General features: G+C 41.4%; 1 protein-coding gene across 2 annotated transcripts in view; it reads left to right on the top strand.

Annotated features, from left to right (window-relative positions):
• Droj2 (DnaJ heat shock protein family (Hsp40) member A4-like) overlaps positions 1-24,261 on the top strand; it is a 74,900-nt gene that overhangs the window by 7,671 nt on the left and 42,968 nt on the right. For both annotated transcript variants that reach the window (XM_071685061.1, XM_071685070.1), the window contains exons 2-4: positions 4,246-4,403; positions 13,810-13,988; positions 20,097-20,262. In XM_071685061.1, coding sequence (XP_071541162.1) covers positions 4,272-4,403; positions 13,810-13,988; positions 20,097-20,262 — 477 coding nt within the window. In that variant the 5' untranslated portion in view covers positions 4,246-4,271. The remainder of the gene's footprint in view (positions 1-4,245; positions 4,404-13,809; positions 13,989-20,096; positions 20,263-24,261) is intronic.

The raw sequence follows: 24,261 nt of genomic DNA, 5'->3' as shown, positions 1-24,261 counted from the left end.
GCCCTCTCATACTTTGCATTCATCATCTCCAATTTCACTTCACACACCCTGCCCCAAGGATATGTTTCCCCAATTCCTAGCACATCCATGCTACCACTTTTAAACCTCTCCACAAGCTCCCTCCTTTTACTCTCACCAGTCATACCATTCACATTCAACACCATCACCCTCACTCGCTTGTCTCTTCTAATCCTCAGCATAACTGGTTGACTCCAGTGCCATTTTTTAGCCTTTTGTGCCTCACTCTTGACAGTTCACTGGCAGAGGGCATCTCCAGTGCCATGTTTACAAGGGCAGTGAGGCTTCAAAATTGTCCAAAAGACTAAAAAGTGACATCACACTTCTGGTGTTTGTCTTAAGTTTAAAAGGAATGCCTTGAAGGAAATGAGCAAATATACCATTAAAAAACACATATGCACTGAAATTACTTGACAAGCACTTAACTGACCTCCCAGCTCAAACTCCATCCCACACAACAGAAACCCTACTCTCCTTTTTGATGCCAGTCACACTTGCTCACTTTTGCTCTGAACATCATGTATCTCTACCGCCCTACAAACACCATTTCAGCATATCCCAAGCCTTTCCTTGCCCATGGTACAACTACCATGAAGACATCAAACACTTACCGTGCATTCTCAGCACATGGGTACATACCATCACAGCACTTCATAACTTGTGGTCCCAACTATTGGATGTGGCCAGCTTCCTGATGGCTACATGAACCTTATAAAGATAGACTGGACTCATGGGGCAGGAGGTAGACTAATGGATATCATGATCAAAACAAAAGAATTCATGAGAACAACTGGCTACTCACTTGCCATTTACTCTGGATGGTTGAAGATGGAGAACATAATAGTGTGATAGCTTCAATCCCCCTACCTCTAGTATGGGAGGAGTTCGACCCTTCCCCCTGGTGAACATTGAAATATCCTTGGTAGAGGATCTCAGCTAGGCAGGTGAGATGTCATGGCTTCATGGTGGAGTTTAGATAATTACAGTTATAGAATTTGTAGAATATGGAGAGTAGGTGGTAAAACTAAAGAAAACCGTAGTAGTTGGGAGACAGACTTTGAACCAGGTGATATCAAAGTTTGGGGACTCGAGTCCCTAAGGCCTACCACAAGTTGGCATATGAATGGAGATTATGGTTGGATATGAGAAAGTGGCTAGTAAGAATATCATAAGACAATTTGGTCTCAGGGAAGTTAGATATTAGGAGAGTAGTTGACAGATGGTGTTCAACAGAAGAGAGGTTATTAGAGACTCTAGACTGCAAATGTTGGTATAATGAGTAGAAAAAGAGGCAGGTCTATTAGAAAGGGGAAGCTTGTGGCAGGGGCCATTATTGCTACTGTCTGAGCCCACCCTTGCACAGGCATTAGAGTCAGGTGGAGATCCTTAGCATCCCATGATGCTGAGGGCTAGGGACCGTTGGTTTGTTGGAATCTACTGTGATTACATGTGAAAAGATTGTGTAGACAAGATGGCAAGAGAACTTGTGTGAAGAAAACAAGTGAGATTTGAGTATGTGTAAGATACTTTTAAGGAGGAGGTGTCAGAATTAGCCTGGTAGTTTGTTTTTTGATGAGACAAGGTAAAAGTTTCAAAATATGGAGAGAATTTAATGGTCCGAACTTTTTTTTTCAAGGGTCTAGTCATGGACAAAAGGCCCTAATTAAGATACGGAGAGAGTATTGAAAGAAAAAGAAAAGAAGGGAAAGTTTACGAATTTAGGAGGAAGTGAAAAACCTGTCTTTTATAATGTGCCAGGTGATAATTATTGAGAAAGACATTGTAAGGTAGAGAGTTCTGATGCTTTGATGTGTAATGAAATAAGCGTTTATCAAAACAATCCACTTTTGAGTTACCGATGGCCATACATTAATTAATTATGCGATGCAGCAGCTTGCTGAGTGTTGCATGGTCTAGCTAGTGGTTGTGGCGCACAAACAGCCAGCTCTCGGGAGCAAAAACCAAAGTAATACCTATAGAAGAGGGAAAGTGAACCCCCATTGCAATGAAGGGCAAGAGGGTCAGATATGGAAGTTAGCCTGGGACAGTTTATAAGTTGGACTCCTTTCAACTCTGTGAAGTAAGGATGCAAAACTAGAACCACCCTAGATGTAAGAGCAGTATTCCATACAAGGACGAATTAGTCCTTTGTATAAACAGAGCAAGTGTTGAGAAGAAAAAAGTTCTGACATCGAAATAGGACACCCAGTTCCTGAGATGCAGAATTAGCTATTCCTCTGATGTGGGTTTACTAAGAAAGAGTGGATGGTAAAATGATACTAAGTGTGCTCAGTGAGTTAGGATGTGGAATTACTGAACCATCAAAGGAGAGAGAAGAGTTGTGAGGATTTTACAAAAGAGAGGTGGGTAGAAACTGTGTCTTGGAGACGTTGAGCTTGACCAGCTTTTATCAGTCCTCGAGATATCATGTCAAAGTCTGAGTTTATTGAGGAAGCTGTGTCAAGACAAGATGCAGACGGAGCGAGAGAAGGAGCAAAATTAAAGGATGTGGGTGAATGCAGTGTTGAGCTTTAAGCATATGAGTGCATTTGATTATTTGTGGAGGAGAGGAAATTGTTGAAGAAAAAAGGTGAAAAAGTGTAGGGGACAGGACATGACCTTGAGAGGCACTGCTTTTGATGGAGAAAACGGGAATGTTGATCCATCTAGGAAACTAGATATGAAGGAGCAAAGTGAAGGAGAGAAGCCAGGAGAGGGGAGAATAGAGATGAGTCCCCGATGCCACACCCTGTCAAGGGTAGTTACACATAACTCCAAAATCTTTGAGGGATGATGACCTGACATTTGTAAGATAGGAAAGAAAATCCAGTGGATCTCCTCTTATGGAAGCTGTACTGGTGATCAGAGAGAAGACTGTGATTTTCGAGGTGTCTATGGATATGGGAATTGAGGAGGGATTCAAAAACTTTGGAAATGGTGGATGTCAAAGCAATAGGACGAAAGTTAAGAGGGTCAGAATGGTTGCTCTCTTCAGGGATGGGATTTATCAGTGCATACTTCCAAGGAGAAAGAAAAGTTTTGGTTTTTGAATAGAAATGGAACAGATGAGCAAGCACAGGTACATATTTAGAGGCACACTCTTTCAGTACATAGGGATGGATGCAAACGACCATAAGTTTGCTTGTGTCTAGAGAGAGAAGTGCATTTCGGACAGTCTGAAAAGAGATTAAGGGGAGGGGCATACGATTTAGTAAGAGGAGCATCAGGGGGTGAAGGAATGTTAGGGTCATCCAAGATGGGGTTAGAAGAGAAACAGGAACCAAAGATAGTTGCTTTGTATATGAGAGAGACAGCTATAGTGCTGCCAGAATGGAAAAGTAAAGGAAAGGTAGAGTGACAGATGATGCTAAGGATGCCTTTAGCTAAAAGACCAGTAAGACCTATAAGTGGATGACCAGGAGAGGTTATTGCACTTCCTTTGAAGAGAGGAATGGGTTGCCTCATGGAGAGTTTTTCAAGCAGGTTTCCTGATCACTTTCCTTAATGATGTCAGAATAGGAATGGTTGAACAATGGGTTGGATAAAGAGGTTGTTTTGGAGGAAGAGGGTATAAATGCTTCCATTCGTGCAAGAATAACCTCTCTTATGCATTTGATGGAGACAGAAGCATCACCACATAAGTCATTAATTTACTCAAGGAAAGTCAGAAAGAAGTTACATAAGGTGTTCCAGTTATACAGTTTACTGTCATACTTTCTCTCTGTATTCCCAGATGGCAGCATATCTGGATCATTTGTACTCATTTTTAAGAATTTGAATGTTAAGGTGCAACTGAATGGAAGGAAATATTTTTAAATCTCCATGGCAGTTCTTACAATTTATGCAGTAGATTTAGATAAAATGCCTATGCTTAAATGTAAATATTACATCAGAAATTTTAATGTGTAAAGATACTGTGGTTGCAAAATATAAGAAAATCTCTAACTTTGGAAAATTTATCACTTGGGGATCGTAACAAGGGTGACCAATTTCCTCCTCTGCTAAGGTTCTGATCCTTCAGATTTTGCTTCATTGGTGACTAGGCATTTGATGAAAACAGTTGTTACAAATTGTGGCATCTTTACATAGAACTGAGACCATGGTGCTCTTGATGAATTTATTGGTAAGATGTGCATAGATTATTTCAAACACCTTATTAGACTAAATAGTAAAAAAAGACATTTATTTTTCAGATCCACTGAAATGTATTGTCTAATTGATTTACAGGCTTAGATCCTTTACAAGGAGCCAGGATGGTGAAGGAAACAGGATATTACGATATATTGGGGGTGAAACCCACGTCATCAGCAGAGGAATTAAAAAAGGCTTACCGCAAGCTTGCCCTCAAATACCATCCAGATAAGAATCCAAAAGAGGGAGATAAGGTAAGTGCTATTACTGTATCATTGTTCTTAATAGTAAAGTTTTAGTTTTATTGGCGAGTGGCTTCATTCTCAAGAATGACTATTTTATTAGCAGCACTATTGTGTTTTTGCAGAATTTTAAGCTTTTAACTGTAATAAGGAAAAAAATGAAATTGTTTTAAATTCTTTAAAGAGCTGGAATTTTTTAACCCTCTCTTTCTCTCTTAAAGATAAGGGACTATCATGAATGAAAAACTAGAATCTAGAGAGCAAATTGAGGAGATAGTACAATTTAGTGTTATTAATGAATGTTTGATATGTTCTCAAGCAAAATTGAATGCCGTGTTTTATGTTCACCCACTAATAGATGGAGATAAACAGTTTAGAATGAAGAATTGATCCTTGAATAGAATTGATTGGATTTAATATTGAAATTTCCATGATAGACTGAAAAGACTCGAACTTACAGTCTAGAAAAAAGAGAAAGACGTATGATAGTCTGTACATGGAAACAAATTGAAGGGGGAAGAAAAGTGTTATGAACTTAAAACTATCTCATCAAGGAAAAGCCAGAGTTGTTAACTTTGTCAGTGCCACTCGTTTCCTCTGGGAACTCCCCTTCAAGGGGTGGCAAAAGAAAGGAATCTTGACTTATTCTTGTCTTACATGCCTCTTACGTGTTCATTTCACGCATTCTTCCTCCATTTCTCTCTTTACTGTATTCTTTGTCACAGGTAGTCTTCCTCTCACACCAACCCCTTTAATTGCAGCATGATGCTCTCTCCTTGTAAACTCCTCACCTTGCATTCTTTCCACATGCCTAAATGACATAAAGGTATTATGTTTCACCCGCTCTACCACTCCACTCTTCTTTCCATTTGGTCATACCACCTGCTGCTTTCAAATAACTCGTTTCCATAGTTTGGATTCTTGACCTCTGTGACTCGTCGGCGTCCATGTCTCTGCTGCATAGTCAGGGTTGGGAGGACTATGTATTCCCTGGATCCTTTCTTCACTTATGTACTTAGATCTGTACCCTTCATTTATTTGTAAAGGACCCAGAGGAACCCAGTGACTCTTCTACCCTGTAGTGCTCTTTCCCTTATCTCTCCTTGCATATCAACAAACTTAACCAAGTTAGACCCCAAATACTTAAATTCTGTCACCTCCTCTGGTCTTCCTACCCCTATGTATATAACACCATTTAATACAATTTCATCTGTTACTCTTACAGGACTTTCTTAGATATGAACTTTCATGCTGTGTCTATTACTTTACATTCACTCAATCACCTTCAGTAACTTAGGCAAATGATAACCTTACTCAACAGAGTCAAGTCAAAAGTGGTCCACCTTATCAGCTCACCCAAGCTAACTTCAAAGTTTGACCTACTTTCCTTACATTTTCCCCCGCTTTTTTTTTTTTTTTTTTAAGGTTTCACTTTGGATTTTGCTCTCAAGAGCTGTCAACTTGTGTGTCCCCTACCACTAGCTAGACCGTGCATTACTTGGGAAGTTGCTGTGTCACATGATTACTTTGTGGCTCTTGGCAACTCAAGGGTGAGCTGTTTTGATAACTGTTTCTTTCCATACATCTCAAAGCTTTGGAGCTCTTAACCCTCCCTTGGTTTTGCCAAGAACTATCACCTGACAAGGCTTTTCTTTTCCTTCAAAATTCATAAATACATTCGTTTGTCTCGTCTTTTTTCCATATATTTGCTTCCTCATTTCTCAGTTAAGGTCTGTGACTGGAGCCTCCAATATAAAGAGAAAGAAAACGGTTCTTCTTCACTCAGCAAAAACACAGTATCATCTGCAAACAGACTTTTTCATTTGCCATTGACCTCACTACCACACTCCATCTTTACTTCCATTTTCCCTAGGTAGAAATCCATGGTGACATCACACAGCCCTTTTCAACCCTCAGAATTCATAATTTTATGTTTTAAACAAATTTACAGTTTGAAAGATATTTCTTTTTTCTTTTTTTGCTTTGTCGCTGTCTCCCGCGTTTGCGAGGTAGCGCAAGGAAACAGACGAACGAAATGGCCCAACCCACCCCCATATACATGTATATACATACACGTCCACAAACGCAAATATACATACCTACACAGCTTTCCATGGTTTACCCCAGACGCTTCACATGCCCTGATTCAATCCACTGACAGCACGTCAACCCCGGTATACCACATCGATCCAATTCACTCTATTCCTTGCCCGCCTTTCACCCTCCTGCATGTTCAGGCCCCGATCACACAAAATCTTTTTCACTCCATCTTTCCACCTCCAATTTGGTCTCCCACTTCTCCTCGTTCCCTCCACCTCCGACACATATATCCTCTTGGTCAATCTTTCCTCACTCATTCTCTCCATGTGCCCAAACCATTTCAAAACACCCTCTTCTGCTCTCTCCACCACGCTCTTTTTATTTCCACACATCTCTCTTACCCTTACGTTAGTTACTCGATCAAACCACCTCACACCACACATTGTCCTCAAACATCTCATTTCCAGCACATCCACCCTCCTGCGCACAACTCTATCCATAGCCCACGCCTCGCAACCATACAACATTGTTGGAACCACTATTCCTTCAAACATACCCATTTTTGCTTTCCGAGATAATGTTCTCGACTTCCACAAATTCTTCAAGGCTCCCAGGATTTTTGCCTCCTCCCCCACCCTATGATCCACTTCCGCTCCCATGGTTCCATCCGCTGCCAGATCCACTCCCAGATATCTAAAACATATATATATATATATATCATTTGGACGTGAGAGTCATTGTTACCATTCAAATGACATCATTATTGTGTGGCTGAATCCTCTAACATTTATTGAATAACAGATGTCTACATATCATTTATTGTAGAAAAGTAAACATGAAGGAAAAAGAAATTAAGTTTAAGCTCATGAGTTATCGGTATTGATATACTTCCTAAGGTAATAAAAATATATGAAAAATCATTGAGGAAGTTGAGGTTCAGGAACGCAACAGACCTTCGACTAAACAGCAAACCTGTTGTATATTTCAAACAAATGCACTCATTTACCCTCCATCCAGCACTCATTCGTATACCGTAAAATGATGATTCCGTTGATAACTTCTGATGACCAAGTCGTTCCTACCGTCATTCACACCCATATCAAAGTATCATATAGAATTGTTTGAATTGTAAACATACAGCTTTCAGGATTCGAATCAGACAGCGGTGGTGAAAGAGGAAGGAAGGAATCAGACAGTGGTAGTGGAAGAGGAAGGAAGGAATCGGACAGTGGTAGTGGAAGAGGAAGGAAGGAATCAGACAGCGGTAGTGGAAGAGAAGGGAAGGAATCAGACAGTGGTAGAGGAAGAGTAAGGGAGGAATCAGACAGTGGTAGAGGAAGAGTAAGGGAGGAATCAGACAGTGGTAGTGGAAGAGGAAGAAAGGAATCAGACAGTGGTAGTGGAAGAGGAAGGAAGAAATCAGACAGTGGTAGTGGAAGAGGAAGGAAGGAATCAGACAGTGGTAGTGGAAAACGAAGGAAGGAATCAGACAGTGGTAGTGGAAGAGGAAGGAAGGAATCAGACAGTGGTAGTGTAAGAGGAAGGAAGGAATCAGACAGTGGTAGTGGAAGAGGAAGGAAGGAATCAGACAGTGGTAGTGGAAGAGGAAGGAAGGAATCAGACAGTGGTAGTGGAAGAGGAAGGAAGGAATCAGACAGTGGTAGTGGAATAGGAGGGAAGGAATCAGACAGTGGTAGTGGAAGAGGAAGGAAGGAATCAGACAGTAGTAGTGGAATAGGAGGGAAGGAATCAGATAGTGGTAGAGGAAAAGGAAGGAAGGAGTCAGACAGTGGTAGTGGAAGAGGAAGGAAGGAATCAGACAGCGATGGTGGAAAAGGAAGGAGGAACCAGACAGTGTTAGTGGAAGAGGAAGGAAGGAATCAGACAGTGGTAGTGGAAGAGGAAGGAGGGAATCAGACAGTGGTAGAGGTAAAGGAAGGAAGGAATCAGACAGTGGTAGTGGAAGAGGAAGGAAGGAATCAGACAGTGGTAGTGGAAAGATATATATATTTATATATGTTTGAAGGAATAGTAGTACCAACAGTATATGGTTACAAGGCATGGGTTATGAATAGAGTTGTGCAGAGGAGGGTTGATGTGTTGGAAATGAAATGTTTGAGGACAATATGTAGTTTGAGGTGGTATGATCGAGTAAAAGGAAAGGGTAAGAGAGATGTGTGGTAATAAAAAGTGTTGTTGAGAGAGAAGAGGGTTTGTTGAATTGGTTTGGACATATGGAGAGAATGAGTGAGGAAAGGTTGAGAAAGAGGATAGATGTGTCTGAGGTGGAGGGAACAAGAAGCGGTAGACCAAAATGGAGGTAGAAGGATAAAGAGAAGAGGATTTTGAGCAATTGGGGCCTGAACATGCAGGAGGATGGGAGGCATGCAAGGAATAGTGAATTGTAATGATGTGGTGTATAGGGGACAACGTGCTGTCAGTGGACTGAACCAGGGCATGTGAAGCATTTAGGGTAGACCATGGAAAGGTCTGTTGGTAGGGAGCTGTGGTTTCAGTGCATTACACATGACAGCTAGAGACTGAATGTGAATGAATGTGGCCTTCAGAAGTATATTTTGTCTTAGTCCAATATTTTTAAATATAGATATTTCTCCACAATATGCCAAAAGGTGACTGAGTAAGTTCTGAGTGTTCGTTGAGTTGCTTTTGTGTGTGTTTTTTTTTTTTTTTTTTTTTTTTTTTTTTTTTTTTTATACTTTGTCGCTGTCTCCCGCGTTTGCGAGGTAGCGCAAGGAAACAGACGAAAGAAATGGCCCAACCCCCCCCATACACATGTACATACACACGTCCACACACGCAAATATACATACCTACACAGCTTTCCATGGTTTAGCAAATATACATACCTACACAGCTTTCCATGGTTTACCCCGGACGCTTCACATGCCTTGATTCAATCCACTGACAGCACGTCAACCCCTGTATACCACATCGCTCCAATTCACTCTATTCCTTGCCCTCCTTTCACCCTCCTGCATGTTCAGGCCCCGATCACACAAAATCCTTTTCACTCCATCTTTCCACCTCCAATTTGGTCTCCCTCTTCTCCTCGTTCCCTCCACCTCCGACACATATATCCTCTTGGTCAATCTTTCCTCACTCATTCTCTCCATGTGCCCAAACCATTTCAAAACACCCTCTTCTGCTCTCTCAACCACGCTCTTTTTATTTCCACACATCTCTCTTACCCTTACGTTACTTACTCGATCAAACCACCTCACACCACACATTGTCCTCAAACATCTCATTTCCAGCACATCCATCCTCCTGCGCACAACTCTATCCATATCCCACGCCTCGCAACCATACAACATTGTTGGAACTACTATTCCTTCAAACATACCCATTTTTGCTTTCCGGGATAATGTTCTCGACTTCCACACATTTTTCAAGGCTCCCAAAATTTTCGCCCCCTCCCCCACCCTATGATCCACTTCCGCTTCCATGGTTCCATCCGCTGACAGATCCACTCCCAGATATCTAAAACACTTCACTTCCTCCAGTTTTTCTCCATTCAAACTCACCTCCCAATTGACTTGACCCTTAACCCTACTGTACCTAATAACCTTGCTCTTATTCACATTTACTCTTAACTTTCTTCTTCCACACACTTTACCAAACTCCGTCACCAGCTTCTGCACTTTCTCACATGAATCCGCCACCAGCGCTGTATCATCAGCAAACAACAACTGACTCACTTCCCAAGCTCTCTCATCCCCAACAGACTTCATACTTGCCCCTCTTTCCAAGACTCTTGCATTTACCTCCCTAACAACCCCATCCATAAACAAATTAAACAACCATGGAGACATCACACACCCCTGCCGCAAACCTACATTCACTGAGAACCAATCACTTTCCTCTCTTCCTACACGTACACATGCCTTGCATCCTCGATAAAAACTTTTCACTGCTTCTAACAACTTGCCTCCCACACCATATATTCTTAATACCTTCCACAGAGCATCTCTATCAACTCTATCATATGCCTTCTCCAGATCCATAAATGCTACATACAAATCCATTTGCTTTTCTAAGTATTTCTCACATACATTCTTCAAAGCAAACACCTGATCCACACATCCTCTACCACTTCTGAAACCACACTGCTCTTCCCCAATCTGATGCTCTGTACATGCCTTCACCCTCTCAATCAATACTCTCCCATATAATTTACCAGGAATACTCAACAAACTTATACCTCTGTAATTTGAGCACTCACTCTTATCCCCTTTGCCTTTGTACAATGGCACTATGCACGCATTCCGCCAATCCTCAGGCACCTCACCATGAGTCATACATACATTAAATAACCTTACCAACCAGTCAACAATACAGTCACCCCCTTTTTTAATAAATTCCACTGCAATACCATCCAAACCTGCTGCCTTGCCGGCTTTCATCTTCCGCAAAGCTTTTACTACCTCTTCTCTGTTTACCAAATCATTTTCCCTAACCCTCTCACTTTGCACACCACCTCGACCCAAACACCCTATATCTGCCACTCTGTCATCAGACACATTCAACAAACCTTCAAAATACTCATTCCATCTCCTTCTCACATCACCACTACTTATCACCTCCCCATTTGCGCCCTTCACTGAAGTTCCCATGTGCTCCCTTGTCTTACGCACCCTATTTACCTCCTTCCAGAACATCTTTTTATTCTCCCTAAAATTTTGTGTGTTTTATTGTTTATTATACTTACAAAGAAAGATTGAATACTGTTTACTGTGTTTATCCTTATAAGATAATTACTTTCTTGATATAATTATTGATTAATTGAAAAGATTTTTATAAAAGGAACACTATAAAAGTTAATAAAATTATCAGCCATGCCAGTCATTTACAGTGTTGTTAGGGTCAGCAGGTACTGGCAACACTGCCTTCACTTTTGGTACACTGCATCCTCTTTTGGTAGAATAGCCTCTCCACTTTCATCAAAGTTGATTTTTATTGCTGGAAGATTCATTATCCGTGAGATAACTCTCCACACAACCCAAAGACGGATCATCCATCTTTTGAATGTAAGTGGCAGAGAGCATGGATGCCCTGGAATTGTCTTGGTACCAGAACATATTTTGGACTCTGTTATTGTATTTTATATTTAGATATTCTGTTCAGGTACTAACTAATCTTTTGAAGTTCAAGGATGCTTCTGTAATGCTCAGGTATAATCTTTATTGCTGATTGATGGATTAGTTTGTGCTTTTCCATGTTGATTCCCCATGACTAAAAGCCATGAATTTGGGTTGATTAGTGGCTTTCTATCCTTTAGGATGACTAGTTGTATGTGAATAACTATTTTCAAGAAGAGAAAAAAAAAAATATTAGAGAAACAAACTTCAGAGGTAGAAAATTTATATCTTGTTCTCATGTGTAGCAGAGTTTTACCTTTATGCTCTTCCTGAATGCAGATTTGAACTAAACTCTGCTGGTGAAATCACACCTGGGATATAGGAGTAAGGGTAAATGCCTATTGGCTGTATGTCCCAGTCTTTTGATTAGTTGATTTTGCGGACTATTATTGGTTTAATTTTGCTAATTTTGTTTGAATTCATATTTTATTATATTTATTATACTTTGTCTCTATCTCCCAAGTTAGAGGTAGCGCATGGAAACAGATGAAAGAATGGCCCAACCCACCTACATAGACATGTATATACATACATGCCCACACATGCACATGCCTATACATTTCAGCGTATACATACACAGACATATACATATATACACATGTACTTATTCATACTTGCTGCCTTTATTCATTCCTGTCACCACCCTGCCACACATACTGAAACCACAGCTCCCTTTCCACATACAGGCCCCACAAAACTTTCTAAGGTTTACCCCAGAAGCTTCACATGCCATGGTTCAGTCCATTGACAACATGATGACCCCGGTATACCACATCGTTCCAATTCACTCTATTCCTTGCACGCCTTTCACCCTCCGGTATGTTCAGGCCCCCATCACTCAAAATCTTTTTCACTCCATCCTTCCACCTCCAATTTGGTTTCCCACTTCTCCTCGTTCCCTCCAAGTCTGACATATATATCCTCTTTGTCAATCTTTCCTCATTCTCTCCATGTGACCAGACCATTTTAATACACCTTCTGCTCTCTCAACCACACTCTTTTTATTACCACACGTCTCTCTTACCCTTTCATTACTTACTCAGTCAAACCACTTCACACCATCCACACCATTTCCAAAACATCCACCCTCCTTGGCACAACCCTATCTATAGCCCATGCATCACAACCATATAACATTGTTGGAACCACTATTCCTTCAAACATACCAACTTTTGCTCTCCGAGATAACGTTCTCACCTTCCACATTCTTCAGTGCTCCCAGAACCTTTGCCCCCTCCCCCACCCTGTGACTCACTTCTGCTTCCATGGTTCCATCCACTGCCAAGGCCACTCCCAGATATCAAAAACACTTTACTTCCTCCAGTTTTTCTCCACTCAAACTTATCTCCCAATTGACTCATCAACCTTACCGAACTTAACAACCTTGCTCTTATTCACATGTACTTTCAACTTTCTTCTTTCACACAACTTTACTAAACTCAGTCACCAACTAATGCAGTTTCTCACCCGAATCAGCCACCAATGCTGTAGCATCAGCGAACAACAACTGACTCACTTTCCAAGCCCTCTCATCCACAACAGACTGCATACTTGCCCCTCTCTCCAAAACTCTTGCACTCACCTCCCTGACAACCCCATCCATAAACAAATTAAACAGCGATGGAGACATCACGCACCCCTGCCACAAACCAACATTCACTGAGAACCAATCACTTTCCTCTCTTCCTACTTGTACACATGCCTTACTTACTCTCACCACTCTTTTCACCCCAACAATCCCTCTTCATTTATGAAAACGTCTACAAATCTTCACCATAGCCTCCACTAGATAATGATCCGACATCCCTCCAGTTGCCCCTCTCAGCACATTAACATCCAAAAGTCCCTCTTTCATGTGCCTATCAATTAACACGTAATCCAATAATGCTCTCTGGCCATCTCTCCTACTTACTTATGTATACATATGCATATCTCTCTTTTTAAACCAGGTATTCCTAATCACCAGTCCTTTTTCATATATATGTATATAGGCTGAATTTAGAAGCTAACCATATAGGGATGGTTTAATCCCTTCAGGGCATTTCTATTTCCAAGTACTTCTGATGCAGATTTGGACAGGTCTGTAGCTGTTCTGTTGGAAGATTACAAAAATATATCTTGCTTAACAAAAATTGGTTATCAAAGTGAATTCATTAGAATAAGGCTACAGTATCATAAAGCTTGTCTTAAGCCCCTAATTATGTTTCCTTCATGTACAGTTCAAACTCATCTCACAAGCATATGAAGTGTTGTCCAATGAGGAAAAGCGAAAAATATATGATCAAGGAGGAGAGCAGGCACTCAAGGAAGGTGGCTCTGGAGGTGCAACCTTCACATCACCGATGGATATCTTTGACATGTTCTTCGGTGGTGGCATGAGACGAGGCCGTGAAAAGAAGTAAGTATAGCTTATTGCATCTTGTTTGGTTTTAATATCTGTCCATTAAGCCATGTATAACAATTACTCACTTTCCAGTTTCTTGGATTGGATCAGATACATAATCTCTGAACTCATTTGTACACATCCTAAGCCAATGTTCACTATGTTTAAGTGATGGTAGATTGCCACTCATTTGATAGTGCTTCTTGCTTATGTGCACTCATCCATGTAGCATGTTCATCCGAAATTCTTATAATAAGGTGCTTATGGAAATAAGTTTCTGACAGTTCTTACAATAGTAAGTACCTGGAATGGCTCCCTTAGGCAGCAGTAATGGCTTTGCAGATATTATTTTGGTATTTTATTGATAAAACAAAGACATTATCAAGAAAAAATAACATGATATTGGATTTGATCAACATTCAGAAGTTTGTTGGAGCTTGCAGCATTGTTGTTCACTGCCACTGTACTTAGTCTGTGAACTTCCACCAACCTGGCAGGCTTTTCATTGTCTCCAGGGGCTTATTCCTAGTGTGGGAAAACTTTGCTGCAAGTTAAGTTATGGTGGAACCCACCCTGCCACCCCAACCCAACCCCACCCAACCACCACCTCCACTACCATCCACCACTGCCACGGCCGCTGTTATCAAGTATTGCTCTAATGGTAGAGGAAGTTAATTCCATCAACTGACTGCACATTCCTGGCTTTGCCTGACAATTTTGTATATACTGTATTTACTTGATTGTTTTTCATATCTTATTTATATTCAATATACTTAGTCGCTGTCTCCCGCATTAACGAGGTAGCACAAGGAAACAGATGAAAGAATGGCCCAACCCACCCACATACACATGTATCTACATAAATGCCCACACATGCACATATACATACCTATACATTTCAATGTATACATTTTTTTTTTTTTTTTTTTTTTTTTTTTTTTGCAGCTGTTTCCCGCGTTTGCGAGGTAGCGCAAGGAAACAGACAAAAGAAATGGCCCAACCCACCCCCATACACATGTATATACATACGTCCACACACGCAATTATACATACCTACACAGCTTTCCATGGTTTACCCCAGTCGCTTCACATGCCCTGATTCAATCCACTGACAGCACGTCAACCCCGGTACACCACATCGATCCAATGCACTCTATTCCTTGCCCGCCTTTCACCCTCCTGCATGTTCAGGCCCCGATCACACAAAATCTTTTTCACTCCATCTTTCCACCTCCAATTTGGTCTCCCACTTCTCCTCGTTCCCTCCACCTCCGACACATATATCCTCTTGGTCAATCTTTCCTCACTCATTCTCTCCATGTGCCCAAACCATTTCAAAACACCCTCTTCTGCTCTCTCAACCACGCTCTTTTTATTTCCACACACCTCTCTTACCCTTACGTTACTTACTCGATCAAACCACCTCACACCACACATTGTCCTCAAACATCTCATTTCCAGCACATCCATCCTCCTGCACACAACTCTATCCATAGCCCACACCTCGCAACCATACAACATTGTTGGAACCACTATTCCTTCAAACATACCCATTTTTGCTTTCCGAGATAATGTTCTCGACTTCCACACATTCTTCAAGGCTCCCAGGATTTTCGCCCCCTCCCCCACCCTATGATCTACTTCCGCTTCCATGGTTCCATCCGCTGCCAGATCCACTCCCAGATATCTAAAACACTTTACTTCCTCCAGTTTTTCTCCATTCAAACTTACCTCCCAATTGACTTGACCCTCAACCTTATTGTACCTAATAACCTTGCTCTTATTCACATTTACTCTTAAAACTTTCTTCTTTCACACACTTTTCCAAACTCAGTCACCAGCTTCTGCAGTTTCTCACATGAATCAGCCACCAGCGCTGTATCATCAGCAAACAACTGACTCACTTTCCAAGCTCTCTCATCCACAACAAACTTCATACTTGCCCCTCTTTCCAAAACTCTTGCATTCACCTCCCTAACAACCCCATCCATAAACAAATTAAACAACCATGGAGACATCACACACCCCTGCCGCAAACCTACATTCACTGAGAACCAATCACTTTCCTCTCTTCCTTCACGTACACATGCCTTACATCCTCGATAAAAACTTTTCACTGCTTCTAACAACTTTCCTCCCACACCATATATTCTTAATACCTTCCACAGAGCATCTCTATCAACTCTATCATATGCCTTCTCCAGATCCATAAATGCTACATACAAATCCATTTGCTTTTCTAAGTATTTCTCACATACATTCTTCAAAGCAAACACCTGATCCACACATCCTCTACCACTTCTGAAACCACACTGCTCTTCCCCAATCTGATGCTCTGTACATGCCTTCACCCTCTCAATCAATACCCTCCCATATAATTTACCAGGAATACTCAACAAACGTATACCTCTGTAATTTGAGCACTCACTCTTATCCCCTTTGCCTTTGTACAATGGCACTATGCACGCATTCCGCCAATCCTCGGGCACCTCACCATGAGTCATACATACGTTAAATAACCTTACCGACAAGTCAATAATACAGTCACCCCCTTTTTTAATAAATTCCACTGCAATACCATCCAAACCTGCTGCCTTGCCGGCTTTCATCTTCCACAAAGCTTTTACTACCTCTTCTCTGTTTACCAAATCATTTTCCCTAACCCTCTCACTTTGCATACCACCTCGACCAAAACACCCTATGTCTGCCACTCTATCATCAAACACATTCAACAAACCTTCGAAATACTCACTCCATCTCCTTCTCACATCACCACTACTTGTTATCACCTCCCCATTTGCGCCCTTCACTGAAGTTCCCATTTGCTCCCTTGTCTTACGCACTTTATTTACCTCCTTCCAGAACATCTTTTTATTCTCCCTAAAATTTAATGATACTCTCTCACCCCAACTCTCATTTGCCCTCTTTTTCACCTCTTGCACCTTTCTCTTGACCTCCTGTCTCTTTCTTTTATACATCTCCCACTCAATTGCATTTTTTCCTCGTCCAAATGCCTCTATCTTCTCTTTCACTAATAATCTTACTTCTTCATCCCACCACTCTGCCCTTTCTAATCAACCCACCTCCACTCTTCTCATGCCACAAGCATCTTTTGTGCAATCCATCACTGATTCCCTAAATACATCCCATTCCTCCCCCACTCCCCTTACTTCCATTGTTCTCACCTTTTTCCATTCTGTACTCAGTCTCTCCTGGTACTTCCTCACACAAGTCTCCTTCCCAAGCTCACTTACTTGAGCTCACCACCCTCTTCACCCCAACATTCACTCTTCTTTTCTGAAAACCCATACAAATCTTCACCCTATCCTCCACGAGATAATGATCAGACATCCCTCCAGTTGCACCTCTCAGCACATTAACGTCCAAAAGTCTCTCTTTCGTGCGCCTGTCAATTAACACGTAATCCAATAATGCTCTCTGGCCATCTCTCCTACTTACGTACGTATACTTATGTATATCTCGCTTTTTAAACCAGGTATTCCCAATCACCTGTCCTTTTTCAGCACATAAATCTACAAGCTCTTCACCATTTCCATTTACAACACTGAACACCCCATGTATACCAATTATTCCCTCAACTGCCACATTACTCACCTTTGCATTCAAATCACCCATCTTTATAACCCGTATACATACATAGACATATACATATATACACATGCACATATACATACTTTCTGCCTTCATCCATTTACGTTGCCACCCCACCACATATGAAATGGCATCCCCCCTTCCCCCCGAGTGCACGCGTGTGAGGTAGCGCTAGGAAAAGACAACAAAGCCCACATTCATTCACACTCAGTCTCTAGCTGTCATGTGTAATGCACCGAAACCACAGCTCCCTTTCCACATCCAGGCCCCACAGAACTTTCCATGGTTTACCCCAGACGCTTCACATGCCCTGGTTCAATCCATTGACAGCACGTCGACCCCGGTATATCACATCGTTCCTATTCTCTCTATTCCTTGCACGCCTTTCACCCTCTTGTATGTTCAGGCCCTTATCGCTCAAAATCTTTTTCACTTCATCCTTCCATCTCCAATTAGGTCTCCCACTTCACTTTCCCTCCACCTCTGACACATATATCCTCTTTGTCAGTCTTTCCTCATGCATTCTCTCAATGTGACCAAACCATTTCAATACACCCTCTTCTGCTCTCTCACCACACTCTTTTTATTACACCATATCTGTTATACAAAAATTTTTATGGATGAGGCTTCTTTAAAGGTCTCTCCGTATTTCATACCCCTGACAAAACACAGGCCCAATGGTAATGTATGTAGTTAAAGGGTTGAAATTAAGGTCAAATGGAGTGAGCCAAGACCTTATATTATTCACTTTTCTGCCCAGCTCCCACACAAATGACCAAGTAAGATGTATTGTACACTGATCCTTTCTGAGTGAAAAATTTTATTTTTCTTATGTCTGATGCTGTGGTAAGTCACATGAAATAATTTTTCAGTTGAATGTGGCCCATGGGCCATATATTGCTCACCCTGGCTTTGGCATTTGTTCTGAGATACTTCCACAGCATTGAATGAGCTCATTTCCTTTTTTCATGCAGATTTAAATCATTATTTTTTTTTTCTATTATACTTTGTCGCTGTCTCCCGCGTTTGCGAGGTAGCGCAAGGAAACAGACGAAAGAAATGGCCCACCCCCCCCCCCATACACATGTATACACATACGTCCACACACGCAAATATACATACCTACACAGCTTTCCATGGTTTACCCCAGACGCTTCACATGCCTTGCTTCAATCCACTGACAGCACGTCAACCCCGGTATACCACATCGCTCCAATTCACTCTATTCCTTGCCCTCCTTTCACCCTCCTGCATGTTCAGGCCCCGATCACACAAAATCTTTTTCACTCCATCTTTCCACCTCCAATTTGGTCTCCCTCTTCTCCTTGTTCCCTCCACCTCCGACACATATATCCTCTTGGTCAATCTTTCCTCACTCATCCTCTCCATGTGCCCAAACCACTTCAAAACACCCTCTTCTGCTCTCTCAACCACGCTCTTTTTATTTCCACACATCTCTCTTACCCTTACGTTACTCACTCGATCAAACCACCTCACACCACACATTGTCCTCAAACATCTCATTTCCAGCACATCCATCCTCCTGCGCACAACTCTATCCATAGCCCACGCCTCGCAACCATACAACATTGTTGGAACCACTATTCCTTCAAACATACCCATTTTTGCTTTCCGAGATAATGTTCTCGACTTCCACACATTCTTCAAGGCTCCCAGGATTTTCGCCCCCTCCCCCACCCTATGATCCACTTCCGCTTCCATGGTTCCATCCGCTGCCAGATCCACTCCCAGATATCTAAAACACTTCACTTCCTCCAGTTTTTCTCCATTCAAACTCACCTCCCAATTGACTTGACCCTCAACCCTACTGTACCTAATAACCTTGCTCTTATTCACATTTACTCTTAGCTTTCTTCTTCCACACACTTTTCCAAACTCAGTCACCAGCTTCTGCAGTTTCTCACATGAATCAGCCACCAGCGCTGTATCATCAGCGAACAACAACTGACTCACTTCCCTAGCTCTCTCATCCCCAACAGACTTCATACTTGCCCCTCTTTCCAAAACTCTTGCATTTACCTCCCTAACAACCCCATCCATAAACAAATTAAACAACCATGGAGACATCACACACCCCTTGCCGCAAACCTACATTCACTGAGAACCAATCACTTTCCTCTCTTCCTACACGTACACATGCCTTACATCCTCGATAAAAACTTTTCACTGCTTCTAACAACTTGCCTCCCACACCATATATTCTTAATACCTTCCACAGAGCATCTCTGTCAACTCTATCATATGCCTTCTCCAGATCCATAAATGCTACATACATGCCTCTTGTTTATATATATGCACCTTCTTCCATAGTTTGCTGTTTGATTTTAACTCATTTCCCATCAAGAGGATTGCTGAAGTGGTTTTTCATCAGTTTTATTTCCCTGAAATCTTTTTCCAGTTAATCGTATTGCTTGGTGTTTTATTTCATCTAGACTGAAATCATCCTTGTTTACAAGATTTTATCTGATAGCTGAAATATGTGATTTGCAGGGTTAAGGATGTGATTCATCAGATGAGTGTGTCCCTAGAGGAGCTCTATAATGGAGCTCTTAGAAAACTGGCCCTTCAGAAACATGTGATTTGCAGTAAATGTGAAGGTCAAGGAGGCAAGAAGCCCCCGGAGAAATGTCCTATTTGTAGAGGGACAGGCATGCAGGTATAGTCCTCAGCTGATTGATATACTCTTTCACCTTGTTGCATGTTCTTATATATACTGAAGTCTGAATGATTTATGAAAAAAGAAGTCTTTGGTCATTCATATTTGAGAACATTACCATAGCAAAAATAGTTTACTGACTGTTTCTTTGCAAAGATTTTTTTATTTACAAGCATGTTGGTGTGATTTGCATTTTTTTTTTTTTTTTTTAAACTATTCGCCATTTCCCGCGTTAGCGAGGTAGCATTAAGAACAGAGGACTGGGCCTTTGAGGGAATACCCTCACCTGGCCCAATTCTCTGTTCCTTCTTTTGGAAAATTAAAAAAAAAAAAAAACGAGAGGGGAGGATTTCCAGCCCCCTGCTCCCTCCCCTTTTAGTCGCCTTCTACGACACGCAGGGAATACGTGGGAAGTATTCTTAATCCCCTATCCAATTTTCAGCATCATATTTTTGTGTGGTGATGAGGGCCTTGCATAAGATGAAATGTGCCAATGCAGTTTGGGTGGATGGTATTGCCGTTAAATTTCTTTTGAAAAGGGGTGACTTTGTTGCTGACAGATATGTATGGACCATGGTGAGGTGCCTGATGATTGGCGAAATGTTTGTATAGTGCCATTGTATAAAGGCAAAGTGGACAAAGGTGAGTGTTTAGACTACAGAGGTGTAAGATCGTTGTGTACCTGGCAAGTTTTATGAAAGAGTAATGATTGACAGTATCAGATTGGGGAGGAATAGTGTAGTTGAGAAACAGGAGGATTTGTATGTAGCAATTAAGGATCAGGTGAAAGTATATGATGGGGTTGAGAGAGATTCCTTGTGGAAGCTGTTCAGTATATATGGTTTAAGAAGAAAGCTGCTAGAAGCATTGAGAAGTTTTTATCAAGGCTGTAAGGTATATGTATGAGTAGGAAGAGAGGAGAGTGAGTGGTTCCAACTATAGGTTGGTGTATGCGAGGGATGTGTGATGTCACCTTGAATGTTTAGTTTGTTTTTGAATGGGGCATTAAGGGAGGAGAATGCAAAAATCTTGGTAGGGAGGTGCAAGTTTACATCTTTTAAGGGATATGGGGACATGGGAAGTGAGTTGGTTGTTGTTTGCTAATGACACAGCACTGGTAGTAGAATTGAGTGAGAAATTGCAGAAGTTGGTGACTATGTTTGTGAGAGTGTGTGAGAGGAAGTTGAGAGTAAATGTGAATGAAGGCGAGTTGATTGGGGTGTGAGTGTGATTTTAGAAGATTTAGAGGAAGTGGTGTTTGAGATACCTATGAGTGGACGTAGCTGCAAATGGAACCATGGAAGCAAAAGTGTCATAGGGTGGGTGAGGGGGGGGGGCAAAGGTTCTTGGAGCATTGAAGAATACTGTGGTAAGAGATCTCATAGAAATAAGTATGTTTGAAATTGTTGTAGTCCTAACATTGTCATGTGGATGCAAAGCATATGCTGTAGTTGAGGATGTGTTGAGAAGGATGGAAATGCTGGTAATGAAATGTTTGAGGACAGTGTGTTTTGTTGAGATGTTGTGATCAAGTAAGTAATGAAAGGATCTGGAAGTGGCCTGGTAATGAAAAGAATGTTTTTAAGAGAGCAAAAGAGGGTGTACTGAAATGGTTTGGACATGTGGTAAGAATGTGTAAGGTATGGTTGATAAAGAGGATATGTGTGTCAAAAATGGAGGGGACAAGGAGAAGGGGGTGACCAAGTTGGATGTATAAGGATGGAGTGAAAAAGATTTTGAGTGATTGGGGCATGAACATGCTGGAGGGTGAAAGGCATACTCTGGATAAGAGTGATCTGGAACAGTGTTGTGTATAGGGGTCAACATACTGGCAGTGGACTGAACCAGAGCATGTGAAGCAACTGGGGAACCATGGAGAGGTCTGTGGTGCATGAATGTGAATAGGGGGCTGTGGTTTTGATGCATTACACATGACACCAAGAGAATGCATGTGAATGAATGCGGTCGCTCTCTTTCTGTTTGTGGCGTTTCATCATTGATGCAGGAAGTGGTGATCAAGTATGAAAAAACGTGTGCTGATAAAGATTGGTGATTAGGATTACATGGTTTAAAAAAAGAGGGACATACTTAAGTATACATGGCGTAAGAAAGATAGTAAATGCATATTATTGGATTTGATACTAATTAGTAAACATGCAGAAGAGAGACTCTTGGATGTCACTGTGCTGAGTGGGATGGCTGTTGGAATTTCTGATCATTACCAGGTTGAGGTGAGTTTAAAGCTTTGTAAAGGCTTTTAGTGAAGAGGAAATGGTATGCGTGTGAAGAGGATAATGAAAGTAAGTGAAGTTGAAAAAAAGGCGTATGTGAAGAAGTACTAGTAGAAATTGAGTGTAAATGGTAAGATGGGAGGGTAAGTGAAGCATGACAGTTATAAAATGTTTTGAAGGGTGGTTAATAGTGTCAGCAAAGCAAGAGAACAAATGGCAAATTTAGTTAAAAGGGCAAATCTGAAAGCGGTAACAAGCAGTGTTGAGGGAATTGAAGTAGGGTTGAGTACTCTAAACGATTGTTTAATGTGTTGGATGATAGGGTGGCAGATATAGGGAGTTTAGGTTGGAGAGGTTTGAAAAGTGAGTCAAAGCAAGTGTTTAGAGAAGAGAGAAGAGGTGGTGAATGCCTTGCATAAGATGAAATGTAGCTATAGTGAATGGTAATGGAGTTGGATTTCTCTAGGAAGAGGGCAACTGTGTTGTGGATTGGTCAGTTAGGATTTCATTGTATGTTTGGATTGTGCTGAAGTTCTTGAGATTTGATGGAATGCTTGTATTTTGGCATGATTTAAAGGCAAGAGGGATAAATGTGTGTCAAAATTACAGAGGTGTGACTGTTGAGTATACTTGATAAGTTGTATGGAAGAGTGGTGATTGAGTGTTGGCATGCATAGAGCATCAGATTTAGGAGGGACAATGTGGTTACATGAATGGTAGAGGATGTGTGAATCAGGTGTTTGTTTTGAAGAATGTGAGAAATGCTTAGAGAAACTGAAGAATTTGTATGGTGTTTGTGGATCTAGGTTTTTGAGATGCTTGTGTAAGGTTTTCCGAATATATGGTACTGTGAGAATTTTTTATCAAGAGAGTAAAGCATATGTGAAAGTAGGTAGTAAGAAGGGTGAGTGATGAGTCTGCAGCAGGAGTGTATGATGTCACTCTCTGTGGCTGTTAAATTTGTCTGGATGAGGTGATGAGGAAGGTAAATGCAAAGGTCTTGGAGAGAGGGATAGATATGTAGTCTGTTGGGGATGGGGGGGAGTGAATATTTGCTGATGACACAGCACTGGTGGCATGTTTGAGTTAACAAACCAAAGATGGTGTCTTAGTCTTAAAGTTTATGTAAAAGAAAGTTGAGAGTGAATGATAGCAAGGTTATTAAGTATATCTGTGGCCACCCCCTTGAGGGAGTTCCCTGATGGAATGGGTATCTGATATAGATAGATGGTAGTGCAAACTGGCAGATTAGCTAGGATGTGAGTTTGAATTGATAAAACTTGGAGTAAGTGAATGATTAGATATCTAGGAGTGAATGGGAGCTGATGCAAGTCATAGGATGGATGTGGGGGCAGAGACTCTGGAAGCATTGAGGAATGTGAGGAAAATGGGTCTTTTTGAAGATATAGTAGTCCTGATGATGTATGGATGTGAGGCATGGACTAGAATTGATGATGTGCAGAAGGTGAATCTGTTGCAAACGAAATGTGTGAGGACAATTTGTGGTGTGAGGTGGGGTTGATCAAGTAAGTAATGATAGGGTAAGAGAGAAGTGTGGTAAGAAGAGTATGGTTGAGAGAGCTGAAGAGAGTGTGCTGAAATGGTTTAGACATAGGGAAAGAATGAGTAAGGAGAGCTTGACACAGAGGAAATATACGTCAGAAGTGGAGACCAAATTGTAGATGGGAAAATGAAGTGAATGAAATTTTATGTGCTTGGAGCTTGAACATGCAGGATGGTGAAAAACAAGCATGGGAAAGAATGAATT

The sequence above is a fragment of the Panulirus ornatus genome, chromosome 3 (assembly GCF_036320965.1).
Source record: "Panulirus ornatus isolate Po-2019 chromosome 3, ASM3632096v1, whole genome shotgun sequence".
NCBI lineage: Eukaryota > Metazoa > Arthropoda > Malacostraca > Decapoda > Palinuridae > Panulirus > Panulirus ornatus.
This window is presented reverse-complemented; position numbering and strand designations above follow the sequence as displayed.